Source organism: Cajanus cajan, chromosome 10, assembly GCF_000230855.2.
Source record: "Cajanus cajan strain Asha chromosome 10, NIPB_CcT2T_4, whole genome shotgun sequence".
Taxonomy (NCBI): Eukaryota; Viridiplantae; Streptophyta; class Magnoliopsida; order Fabales; family Fabaceae; genus Cajanus; species Cajanus cajan.
Window position 1 is genome coordinate 26,665,469 of NC_138526.1, and position 13,410 is coordinate 26,678,878.

Below are 13,410 nucleotides of genomic sequence, written 5' to 3' on the forward strand. Positions count from 1 at the left end.
TTAAACGAAATAAACGGATCTCACCTCAAAAATTAATTTTAATTATTAATATTATATTATTAAATATTAACATTTAATTTATAAATAAATATGATATATTTTCAGGTTTGATTTTTGTTTATATTAAAATAATATTTGACCAATGAAAATTATATTTAATAAACCTTTCATATATGTTATATTCTATAGTATTAATAAAGACAATACATTTTTTGTGTACATATTTTATTAACAATTTTGTCTCTTGATTTTTAAAACATTTTTTTCTCTCATACTTTTTTTTATTCAACTTATATTCTATTTTTTTTTCTACTTATCCATAAATCTATATTAAATGAATAATATGTTAGCATATCATTAAATGTCATTAAACTAAAATTACTTATTATTTATTTTGTTTGTGACTTTTGTAACACCCTAGTTTTCAAAATGGTTATTATTACTATTATTATTATTATTATGTGGTATTTGGTCATAAATTGGTGGTTATATTTTACTTCAATTGTAGATAATTTACACTCCATTTATGCTTAGAAAGATATGTGTGTTGTTGGGCTTAATTAGATAGTTGTAAACTTTCTTTTCAATAAAACCGTTTTTCGCTGGGCTGATTGGCAAGCCTCGGTGTTTAGGGCATAACTTGGGCTGTGATGGTCCAAATGATGCAAAATTGGTGTCAATGGAAATCTAAGAGAAAAACGCACAACTTTTACAGAAATAGCCATTTGCAAAATCGGTCGTTTAGGAGGTCAAAATTGGAATTTGATTGATACAATTGTTTCTCGCTGGACTGATTGGCAAGCCTCGGTTTGTGGGGTATAACTTGGTCGGTGGTTGTTCAAATGATACAAACTTGGTGGCTATGGAAAGATAAGAGAAAATCCTACAACTTTCATGAAGGAAATATTTTCAGATTCGGCTGTCTATAAGGTCCAAATCAGTAGCTAAAGTCGGTGAGGAAAAGAACATGGCACCCTCCATTAATTCACACCAACTCCATTAATTCATCCCACCAACTTTAATAATTCATCTCACTAATTCATTCCACTTAGTTTTGTCTAAGATTTTTTCATTATTTTCCATTTTTTTAATGTGTCTTGAAGGCTATAAATAGCCCTTCACTTCTCCATTGCAAACCATCCCTCAATTCTCATTCTCTCTTCTCTTATACTCTCTTCTTCTCCTCTTCTTCTCTTTGAAGACCTAGAGGAATCCATAGGAGGTGGTTCTATCCTAGTAGAAGGAGCCTAGAGGAGGAAGCTCTTCTTTAGTTTCAGCGCTTGTCATCCAGGTAAGGGGGGGAGTGAGAAATCTCGCTCTGGGTGTGGGATTGTATGCTGGGTAGTGGGATTGGCCCCCAATCCTGTGTTTGTTGTATGTTATATTGTTTGTATGTTCTAATTGCTTGGTTAATATGTGTGTATGAATAGAAATTCTGTTGAGATTATGATTGTGAAAGTTATGAATATGATATGATAATGTGAATGTGATGTTTCTAATGATATGATGTGATGATGAAATATGATGTGAAATGACCATGAGATATGATTGACCATGAGATAGATAATGTGATAATGTGACAATGAGATATGAAATGTGATAAAGAGAAATGACCATGGAAAGTGATAAAGTGATATGAGAATGCATAGAGTCTTGTTTGACATGCATCATTTGCATAAAGTGATAAGGGTACGATATGGAATACGCCGCCAGAGAAGGCCCCCTAGTGTAAAAGCTGTGGGGATCAGTCCTTGGGGATGGCTCGGTTTGGAAGTCCCAGTCTCGCCCATTGTGTGCATGGGATGTATCTTGCGCGGCTTAGCTATCCCGACGAGACTCTGGTAGTATGTCCTTCTAGTGAGAGTGCGCAGAGGTTGTGTCCCGGCATGTACTCCTAGACTACTCTTTGTGTATTGCTAGCGGCAATATACTACGTGATAAGTGACTGGCGCCACATGCATGATAAAATGTAGTCCGTGTCCATACATGTGTCTTTTGATATTATATGACAAATGGATATGCCTTGAATGAGTAAGATGTGATATTGTTAATCTATGTTATATATGTTTTGTTTGTGTTTGGCTATCTAGTATATATATTCCTACACTGTGAGCCGAGTGAGATGTTTTCTCACTCCCTTTTTCTTTGTGTTGTTTTTCTTTAACCGTTATACAGGTGATTATCAGCATGAGGCTGAGGATGTTGGTGGTGAAGCTTAGGCTTCTTTATGGGCTATGCTCTGATAGGACATGTGACATCGGGGTATAGATAAGATTAGATTAGGTTGTTAATGTCATTTTAAATTACTTTGAAAACTTTGAGATTTATTTCTTTGTAATTTCCGCTGATTATGTTTGTTAAAAATGTGATACTCTGTAAACATGTTTGATTATTAAAGTTATATTATTTGATTTATGATATGCGGGGTAGAGGGTGTCACATTTAGTGGTATCAGAGCAAGTCGATCTAATCGACCGTGAGTTATGAGTCTACTATGCTTGTTTGGTAGATTAATAATGTGATGAGTTGATTGATGTGCTAATATGATGATTGATTATGTTGTGTGCATTGTGTTCTCAGGATTTGTTTGATAGACATGATATAATTTGATGATGCTATTTTTGATTGCTCTTTTCATAATTGCTTATTTGTTTGATACTTCTTGCTTACGTAAGAAGTAGTGGTTGAGTAGTATCACTCGTATGGTGAGCTTATGTACCAATAGTACGGATAAAGCCTATTGAGACCTTAGAATTAGGAGAGACATTAATTTGTCAAAAGTTTACGATTAATGAAATTTAGGAATCTATAGTAGTAGCGATTGAATCCAAGGAGGTTGTATCTGAGAATTGGAGTTTTGATATTTTGATGAGAGGTTGAAACGTTCCTTGAGTATTGGTGCTTCATGTTAACTTTTATGGTTTAGGTAATATGTGAATATTATTCTCTAAGTCCTTTGCACTAAATATGTGAGCTGTTTTGGTCTAGGATTGTAATGGAAAGCTTGAATATGAGTTTAAGGTGGAAAGGAGTGAGTTTGGAATGGTTGAGGTATTTTGTGAAATGTTAGTACACTATTGCTGTATAATATGGGGATTATTTTCGTTAAAATTTTGTTGTGCCTGTATGAGTATCATATTGACAGAATCAGATTTTATGGTCTTCACAAAAGTAGTAGCTTTGGACGTTATCTTTCTAATGGAACTGGAATCAGGTAAAACGGAGGTATAGAACTCTAGTTATAGCTACTTTGGTGATCAAAGGTCTAGTTATAAGCGCTGAATATATCTGCTGCGGTTTTTGAAATTTGTAGCTAAGAAGATGATCTTTTTAGAATTCTATGTCTTCGTAGGAGTTGTAGCTTATTCTCTTATCTTTATTTTGAGATAGGTTTGAGATCATTTGAATAAGTATAACTCTCTAGGTATCATTTTCTTTAAACATTGTTGAAGGGATATGTATGGTTTCATGATATTTTTGAATCGTTAGGCAATGCAAGGATAAGAATTGATTTTGTTTTGGGGTGTTTGCATAAGGATTGAGAGGTTGTTTAAAGATTGTATAATGCTATGTGATAAAGTTTGTTCATGTACATGCTTATCGATGGTATATTTGAAGGTTTAAAGTTGGTATTCTAATATGATTTAGTAAGCATGTATGTTGATATGTTGATAGATTACCTTAGGGATCAATTGGTGAATGTCGTGTGGTTAGTGAGATTGATCTTAGGGTGTGATATGATCATATTGTAGTTGAAGGTGGAGATATATTCAAGACGGTTGTATGTTAAGTATTACTATTTTATTTTATCTTATTTATTGATTGATTGATTGATTTATTTATTATTTTTATTGTATAAGATAAGTTTTCTAGTTCTTGTAAATTCCAGTTAAGGTAAACATGGATATGTCTCAGGTAGAAGTTGTATTTAAGTGGGGAGATATCTAAGCCAATTAGTGAAGATAAGAGTTTTATGATGTTAGCTTATTATTATTGGAGATTTATTGAAGGAATTTCTAAGATAGCTTTGCCCTTAACTACATTCACTAAGAGGAGTATTGTCTTTATGTGGGATAGTAAGTATGAGAGTAGTTCCAACTCTTAAGGCAAGATTGACTAGTGTTAATACTACTAGATTTTAGTAAGTCTTTTGTGGAACATAGTTATGTTTCTAAGATAAGATTGGATAGAGTGTGGATGCAAGAAGAAACAGATAAGTAGCTTATGATTCTAGAAAATTGAGAATTTATGAGAAGGAATTACCTTACCCATGACCTTGATTTGAAGACATTACCTATATGATTCTAAGCTTGAGGTATTTAGCGATCATAAAAGTTTTAAATATCTATTGACCAAAAGAGATAGTTAGAAATTTTTAAGGAATAAGATTTTGATCTTACTGGTTATTTGGCCAAAGCCATTGTGGTAACCAATGTTTTGAGTAGGAAACCTTTATATTTTTCCTTATGATTAGAAAGAAGGATCTTTTTAGGGATTTAAGTCTGACTTGTGAGATTACTCCTAGTGGTGAAAAACTAGGTGTGACTCGAGTAACAAGTGGATCATTGAGATAAATTGGAGAAATACAATTAGTTGATTCATATTGGTAACAAGATATGAGACTATAGAATAAGGTGATGGATAGGGGTTTGAATTGGTTGAAGATGGAGCAGTAAAATTAGTGATTTGATATGTATAACATGCTTAGGTGCTTGATCTTTACAGATGATCATAGAAGTAATATCAATATTATGACAGATGCCTTGATTACGATGATCACTAATATATTTAAGGATTGGATTTGATTGGAGAATTTAGGGACTTATGATTGATGTGTGAGACTACCTTTAGGAACATTGAATTGACTGTGGTTGAAAATAACTAGTGAATTAATGGATGAGATTAGAATCTTTTTTAGTGAACCAAGTGGAAAAGATTAGTAGGAATATGATTAAAATTTATAAAAAAAAAAAAAAAAAAAAATTGGAATTGATGTTGTTTTGAGGTGCAAGAATAAATTTGGGTGCTTAGTAATCTTGAAATTAGAAAGATGATCTTAAAGGGAGGACACAAGAGTACTCTTAGCATCCATTTAAGAGCCACTAAGATGTACCAAGACCTTAGGAAAATATTCCAGTGGCCTAAGATAGAAGAATTTGTGTATGCTTGCTTAGTATGTTAGAAGGCTAAGGGAGAACATCAGAAACCTTCAGGTTTACTGCAACCTTTAGATGTGCCTGTGTGGAAATGAGATAGCATCTCGATGGATTTTGTAGTAGGATTACCTAGGACATGGAAGAACTTGGATGATTATATGGGTCATTGTGGATAGATTAACTAAGTCTGCCCATTTTATTCCCATTAACATTAGATACCCTTTGGAAAGGTTAACCAAGTTGTACATAGGTGAGATTGTAAGGTTGCATGGGGTTCCTACTAGTATAGTTTCGGATAGAGATCCTAGGTTCACCTCTAGATTTTGGGATGGCACCCTATGAGGCTTTGTATGGTAGGAGATGTAGAACACCTTTGTGTTGGGCAGAATCTGGAGAGAGTGCCATATTAGGAATTGAAATAGTTCAACAAACTACTGAAAAGGTTAGGACAATCCAAAAGAAAATGAGAGCATCACAGAGTAGGCAGAAGAGCTACCATGATAAAAGAAGGAAAGACCTTGAGTTTAAAGAAGGAGATCATGTATTCCTTAAAGTAACTCCTTGGACTGGAATTGGTAGAGCACTTAAATCTCGCAAGCTTACTCTACGATTCATTGGTCCCTACCAGATCCTTAAGAGAATTGGTGATGTAGCTTTCCAAATTGCGTTACCTCCATCCCTATCAAATCTTCATGATGTCTTTCATGTTTCTCAACCTAGAAAATACATTCATCTCATATTGTGGAATCCGACAACATTCAGTTAAAGGATAACCTCACCTATGAGACTATACCTTTGAGGATTGAGGATAAGAGGGTAAAGAAACTAAGAGGTAAGGAAATTCTTTTAGTCAAGGCTATTTGGAGAGGAAACTTTGAAGAAGGCGCTATATGGAAACTAGAAAGCAAGGGGAGAGAAGATTATCCATTCCTGTTTTCAGGTAAATTTCGAGGACGAAATTTCTTAAAGGAGGGGAGAATTGTAACACCCTAGTTTTCAAAATGGTTATTATTACTATTATTATTATTATTATGTGGTATTTGGTCATAAATTGGTGGTTATATTTTACTTCAATTGTAGATAATTTACACTCCATTTATGCTTAGAAAGATATGTGTGTTGTTGGGCTTAATTAGATAGTTGTAAACTTTCTTTTCAATAAAACCGTTTTTCGCTGGGCTGATTGGCAAGCCTCGGTGTTTAGGGCATAACTTGGGCTGTGATGGTCCAAATGATGCAAAATTGGTGTCAATGGAAATCTAAGAGAAAAACGCACAACTTTTACAGAAATAGCCATTTGCAAAATCGGTCGTTTAGGAGGTCAAAATTGGAATTTGATTGATACAATTGTTTCTCGCTGGACTGATTGGCAAGCCTCGGTTTGTGGGGTATAACTTGGTCGGTGGTTGTTCAAATGATACAAACTTGGTGGCTATGGAAAGATAAGAGAAAATCCTACAACTTTCATGAAGGAAATATTTTCAGATTCGGCTGTCTATAAGGTCCAAATCAGTAGCTAAAGTCGGTGAGGAAAAGAACATGGCACCCTCCATTAATTCACACCAACTCCATTAATTCATCCCACCAACTTTAATAATTCATCTCACTAATTCATTCCACTTAGTTTTGTCTAAGATTTTTTCATTATTTTCCATTTTTTTAATGTGTCTTGAAGGCTATAAATAGCCCTTCACTTCTCCATTGCAAACCATCCCTCAATTCTCATTCTCTCTTCTCTTATACTCTCTTCTTCTCCTCTTCTTCTCTTTGAAGACCTAGAGGAATCCATAGGAGGTGGTTCTATCCTAGTAGAAGGAGCCTAGAGGAGGAAGCTCTTCTTTAGTTTCAGCGCTTGTCATCCAGGTAAGGGGGGGAGTGAGAAATCTCGCTCTGGGTGTGGGATTGTATGCTGGGTAGTGGGATTGGCCCCCAATCCTGTGTTTGTTGTATGTTATATTGTTTGTATGTTCTAATTGCTTGGTTAATATGTGTGTATGAATAGAAATTCTGTTGAGATTATGATTGTGAAAGTTATGAATATGATATGATAATGTGAATGTGATGTTTCTAATGATATGATGTGATGATGAAATATGATGTGAAATGACCATGAGATATGATTGACCATGAGATAGATAATGTGATAATGTGACAATGAGATATGAAATGTGATAAAGAGAAATGACCATGGAAAGTGATAAAGTGATATGAGAATGCATAGAGTCTTGTTTGACATGCATCATTTGCATAAAGTGATAAGGGTACGATATGGAATACGCCGCCAGAGAAGGCCCCCTAGTGTAAAAGCTGTGGGGATCAGTCCTTGGGGATGGCTCGGTTTGGAAGTCCCAGTCTCGCCCATTGTGTGCATGGGATGTATCTTGCGCGGCTTAGCTATCCCGACGAGACTCTGGTAGTATGTCCTTCTAGTGAGAGTGCGCAGAGGTTGTGTCCCGGCATGTACTCCTAGACTACTCTTTGTGTATTGCTAGCGGCAATATACTACGTGATAAGTGACTGGCGCCACATGCATGATAAAATGTAGTCCGTGTCCATACATGTGTCTTTTGATATTATATGACAAATGGATATGCCTTGAATGAGTAAGATGTGATATTGTTAATCTATGTTATATATGTTTTGTTTGTGTTTGGCTATCTAGTATATATATTCCTACACTGTGAGCCGAGTGAGATGTTTTCTCACTCCCTTTTTCTTTGTGTTGTTTTTCTTTAACCGTTATACAGGTGATTATCAGCATGAGGCTGAGGATGTTGGTGGTGAAGCTTAGGCTTCTTTATGGGCTATGCTCTGATAGGACATGTGACATCGGGGTATAGATAAGATTAGATTAGGTTGTTAATGTCATTTTAAATTACTTTGAAAACTTTGAGATTTATTTCTTTGTAATTTCCGCTGATTATGTTTGTTAAAAATGTGATACTCTGTAAACATGTTTGATTATTAAAGTTATATTATTTGATTTATGATATGCGGGGTAGAGGGTGTCACAACTTTTATCTTTCAATTTATTTGTTTGTAAATAAATAAGTTATTACTATATAAATGTAACGTTTACTTATTATTGTCATTAGAGTAAACTGCATTCCTAATATTTTGTAAAATTTCATAATTCTCCCTACAATATAAGAAAAGTTAATGTAATACCTAAAGTGTGTCAATATCGTGTTTTTTAAGTAATTAAGAGGAATTAGCATTGTAACCCTTGGTTTTTCATAAATATATATAATATGTAAACTGTGTGAATATCATGTTTTTTAAGTAATTAAGAGGAGTTAGCGGTGAAGTCTCTGATAGTGAAGTTTAGTAAGTGGTCCATCCGTGCAGCATGTTTAGGAATTAGGATGACCGTAGATATAATATTAAAATATTGAACGGTTGAGATTAATGATGTAATGAGTAAAATTTAAGAATTGCAGAGTCGTCCTTGTATTGTTTATATTTGTCCATGTTTGGTATGTTTATGAAGGGTTATGTTGTTTTTCAGGGTTTTGCATGATCAGTTGATTTGCGATTCGGTTATTGTGCCGTATTTGTTGTAGGAGTTCCGATTAGCAGGTGCGGTAGGCGGCGGTGTGAGTTTGTGGAGAGCATCTTCGTAGTGGTCCTCCGGGGGCGTATCTTTTGTTGTTGGCGGAAGTCGGCAAGCGGTGCGAACATTTTTTAGGTTTAACAGGTGACGAATCGATTTGTTTATTTTTTAAAGGTAAATTGTCGCATACCAAAGGAAGTCGTTTTCCAGGTTTACGTGATTTGTTTAATTTGCATTTGATTTGATATGTATGTGCAATTTTGTTGATACATCTGTTGCTGGTGTGTACAGTTAATAGAGAGATTAACTGGTGCAGAAGTGTTTTCAGGTTCATACATTGATTTATTAGTAGTAAACGTGAAAGTAGAATGGAGTTTGAGAATTGGAGTATAGAGGTAAATGACATTTGTGTGATGTTTAGGGTTGCGTCCTTTAATATTGCGTTGTGTCATGTGTGTCATAACTGTGATGATGTATGTTGATATTGTTTTTAACTTTGTGATGGTCATAAAAGGTTTAATTGAGGATTAAAATTGTTTAGGTGCCAGTAGATAATTGTGAAAGCATAAGTGAAGGAGTAGAAAACATTGAAGGCATAAATGAAGGAGTATTTAATTTTCAAGGAATAAATGAAGGAGAAGATAATATAAATGAGGATGAGGTTGAGGATGAGGATGAGGATGAGGAAGATGAGAATTTGGTTATTGATTTACAGGAGAATTGTGAAGAAGAAGTGGAAAATGTTGTTAATGAAGGAAGATCTGAGGTTTTTGACAGTGAAAACGGGGTGATAGTTTCTACTTTGGATGATATTTTTAATTTAAATTTGCATTTAAGTCCCTATGAACTCAGGAATGTTCAATTTGTAAGTGTTGAGATGGCTTACTTATTTTATTACTGGTTTGCAAGAGTTAATGGATTTGTCGCAAGAAAGAGCAAGATTTTGAGAAATATTAAGGGGGAAAAATTACAACAAACATTTGTTTGTTTCAAGGAAGGATTTAGAGATAACCGGCGTATGAACATACAGAATCGAAAGCGAAAGGAAACACCGGTGACAAGGTGCGGATGTGAAGCAAAACTAAGAGTGCATATTGATAGCACATGTGGACTATGGTACATTACATATTTTGTGGATGATCACAACCATAGTTTTTTTGGAAGATAAGTATTGTAGAATGTTAGCTTCTCATAGAGATATGAGTGAGTTAGATATTATGCAGTTGAATAAAATGAGAAGAGTTGGCATAAGTAGTCCTCATATTTATGGGTCACTTGCAGATCAGCCTGGAGGTTATGAGAGACTTTCTTTTTGTAAAAAGGACATATACAATCAAATTGGAAGGCAAAGAAGGTTGCAAGGTTTGGATTCAAAATGTGCGTTGGAATTTTTGAATGGTTTAAAACGCAATGATCCTGTAATGTATGTTGGTCACACTGTTGATGAGGAAAACAGATTGCAACATTTGTTCTGGTGTGATGGCATGATGCAGATGGATTATGAAGTTTTTGGTGATATGTTAGCTTTTGATGCAACATATGGGAAAAATAAGTATTTATGTCCTGTAGTTGTATTTTCTGGTGTTAATCATCACAATCATACGATAGTATTTGGGAGTGCTATTGTTTCAAATGAAAGTGAAGAAACATATATTTGGGTACTTGAGCAATTTGCAGAAGCCATGAAAGGAAAGTCACCAATATCTATTATCACTGATGGTGATGTTGCAATGAAAAATGCGATAAGAAAGGTGTTTCCTAATTCAAACCATAGGTTGTGTGCATGGCACTTATTAAGAAATGCGACAACTAACATTAAGAAGCCAGCATTTACAAAGGATTTAAGAAAATGCATGTTGGGTGAGTATGAAATTGGTGAATTTCGAAAGAAGTGGTCTGAAATGTTGAACAAGTTTGAGTTGCATGATCATCCTTGGGTTATAGAGTTATTTGAAAGGAGGAAGATGTGGTGTACAACTTATATTAGAGGGGCTTTCTTTATTGGTTTTAGGGCAACTTCTCGGTGTGAAAGATTACATTCTGAGTTGAAAAAATATATTCATCCGAAGATTAATCTGACAGAGTTTGTTCAACAATTAAATCGTCTTGTGAGTTATATGCGTCATAGGGAAGTTGAAGCTGACTTTGCATCAATTCATGGTGATCCTGTTCCAGAAACAGATTTTCATAACCTTGAGGTATCGGGGGCAAAGTGTTATACGAAAGAAATATTCAAATTATTTCATGATCAGCTTCATAGTTCATGTTTGATGAGGGTCATTGGTTGCAAGCAGACATTTGGTTGTTGTATATACATAGTGAGAAAATATGAAATGATGCACAAAGAATGGCATGTGTCATATCAATCAAGACCGTGTGATTTGAAGTGTTCGTGCTTAAGAATGGAATCAGTCGGCATTCCATGTGATCATATACTTGCAGTGTTGGTTCATCTGAATGTATCAGAGTTACCAAAATGTTTGGTGTTAAAAAGGTGGACTAAGTTGGCGAAGGATGAAGTGAAGGGCAATGTTAGTACACATAGGTGGGACTCTGAGAAAGATGCCAGATACTTGTCATTAATGGAGTATTTTAAAGAGCTTAGTACTTTGGCATGTGAAACATATGATGATTATGTTGATAAAAGGGATAAAGTTGTAAATGAATTAGTTGAAATAAGAGGTAAAAAAGCTCATGAATCCGAAGAAGGCAATGCATTGGGTGATGAATCCAGTGTAGTTATAAGAAATCCTGCCATTGCTAGAAGTAAAGGAAGGTCTGTTGTTGAAGGTTCATGGGGCAAAAGTAGGAAATCAAAAAAGAGTATTAAGTGTAGTTTGTGTAAACAAATAGGTCATAACATGAGAACCTGTCGAAGACAACAAAATTTGGATGATATGGAACAAAGCACAGGTGGAATGAGTTGTGAATTTGAAGAGAGTTATGTAGCTTACCAAAATGAAGAGGTAACGAATATAAGTTATATTAAAATTATGTATTTGTTTTATAAACAGAGTTAAATGTGATGTGTGTAATGTTGTCATTGTTGGGATTGTAGGAAGATGAATACATTGAAGATTTGTTTGACAAATGCGATGAATTTGATAATGGTGTTGCTGAGATGTCTGTTTCACAGTCAGAATCAATATATAGTTATGAAGTGTCGTTATCTCCAACATTCAGTGATGCAGGTAATGTTTATGAATTAGTAAGTGAAGTCTGTTATTGTAGCTGTATGAGTAGTTAGTTAAATTTTATTGTATTACTATGATGTTATAGTATTTTACTTGTGTATGTGTAATATTGCAATTAATGGATTGCTGATAATTGATATTAATTTTGATTTGCAGGTTTTTTATACAATTGATGACGGATGCAGTAGAATGGAAATGCATGAATTGACATAGTTTGGATTGAACATTTAGATGAATGTGATGTTTGTTGGTTATTTATGGAGAAGTTTTATTTTATATTGTTTTTAATTGAAGTTGGTAAATATTATGCAGTAATGAAATTATGATAGATCAATTGACGTAGTTTGGATGGAAAATTAAAGATGGAATACCGTTATGTTGATAATTTTTGCAGCAATTGTATTTTGTAATATGATTAGTTCAATTGATAAAAGATATAATTAATATTTTGATGATTTGTAATTAAGAAAAATATGAACATACAATATGCATTAAAATAATGTATGTTGATAGAATAAAAAAGAATTTATTAGTTAGATTTATTTTATAATTTTACTATAATAGAAAAAACAAAGGGCTGGTTGTTTTATACACTAACACAGGAGTTGATTATTAATAATAAATTAGTAATTTATTGAATTTATTGAATGAATTTCGGGTGTCGTTTAGGGTTGGTTAATGGTTTAATTTGAATAGGTAATAATTGGTATTTAATCACGTTAAATGTTATACGATGAGCATTTTATGTAAGTGTCATTTTTGAACTTGTTCTCGATTACAGGAGTATAATAAGAATTGTATTTTGATTGCAATGAAATGGAGTCATTAGTAGATTTAATGAGGCTTCTGTATTGAACTTTTGTGTTACTGTAATTTAAAAATACATATTTTGTAATATGAAACTATAATATTTATATATTATGAAAATATTGGGTTGCGATTGAGGTAGGTGTTGTGTATGACGTGGAAAGTATAATCCCAAATTTGGGGTTTATTCCTGAAATTATACGGTGAAAATTAAAGTAAAAAATAAAATCATGCAACAGAGTAATAATACAAAAAATGATATAAAAAAATTGTTAGAAAATAAAAAGTGTAAATAAAAAAAATTAATTTATTAATAAAGAAACCTTTGTTATTGTGGAGGTGTATCGGTGTGTGGTGTTTAGGGCAAAGAGAACGAAATATATATTTGGGCAGCATAGAAGGAAAGTAAATATTTTCGTGCAAGTAATAATTAAACACATAAAAATATATAAATGGATGACAATATTAAAGTACCAGTATCAAAAAAATAAATTACAAAATATAAAATGTTGAGTTCTAAATTTGAAGTAGCAGTAGTTCCCGTAAAGCCGGGCATGCTGAGAATCAAGCTTTGTCAACATTTAAAACTAAATAATTAGGGTCATTCATTTTTTCAATTTTCAACATTTGGTGTTGGTTGTATCCTTGTCGCTTAATCAGGTGACCCCATTCTTTGCCCACGTAAAACTCGTTCTTGTTT

At 33.7% G+C, this 13,410-nt stretch overlaps 1 protein-coding gene across 4 annotated transcripts; it reads left to right on the top strand.

The window, feature by feature from the left end:
- The first annotated feature begins 415 nt into the window (after positions 1-415).
- LOC109818543 (protein FAR1-RELATED SEQUENCE 5) lies at positions 416-12,875 on the top strand. Of its 4 annotated transcripts, none has more exons than XM_083065426.1 (4): positions 416-9,104; positions 9,251-11,675; positions 11,768-11,900; positions 12,060-12,875. In XM_083065426.1, the coding sequence occupies exons 2-4, from the start codon at positions 9,846-9,848 to the stop codon at positions 12,074-12,076; spliced, it is 1,980 nt and encodes a 659-aa protein (XP_082921552.1). In that variant the 5' UTR covers positions 416-9,104; positions 9,251-9,845; the 3' UTR covers positions 12,077-12,875. The 4 variants fall into 4 exon arrangements, with proteins under 4 accessions (XP_082921552.1, XP_082921553.1, XP_082921554.1 ...); XM_083065427.1 differs by having other exon boundaries at positions 416-7,019; positions 7,904-11,675; XM_083065428.1 differs by having other exon boundaries at positions 416-1,291; positions 2,176-11,675.
- Positions 12,876-13,410: the final 535 nt, after the last annotated feature.

Excerpts from the sequence above, each read along its gene's own strand:
- LOC109818543 (XM_083065425.1), top strand. The coding sequence starts at position 9,846 with ATGATCACAACCATAGTTTTTTTGGAAGATAAGTATTGTAGAATGTTA. Across the intron at positions 11,676-11,767 it reads TAGCTTACCAAAATGAAGAG|GAAGATGAATACATTGAAGA; the intron begins GTAACGAATATA and ends TTGGGATTGTAG.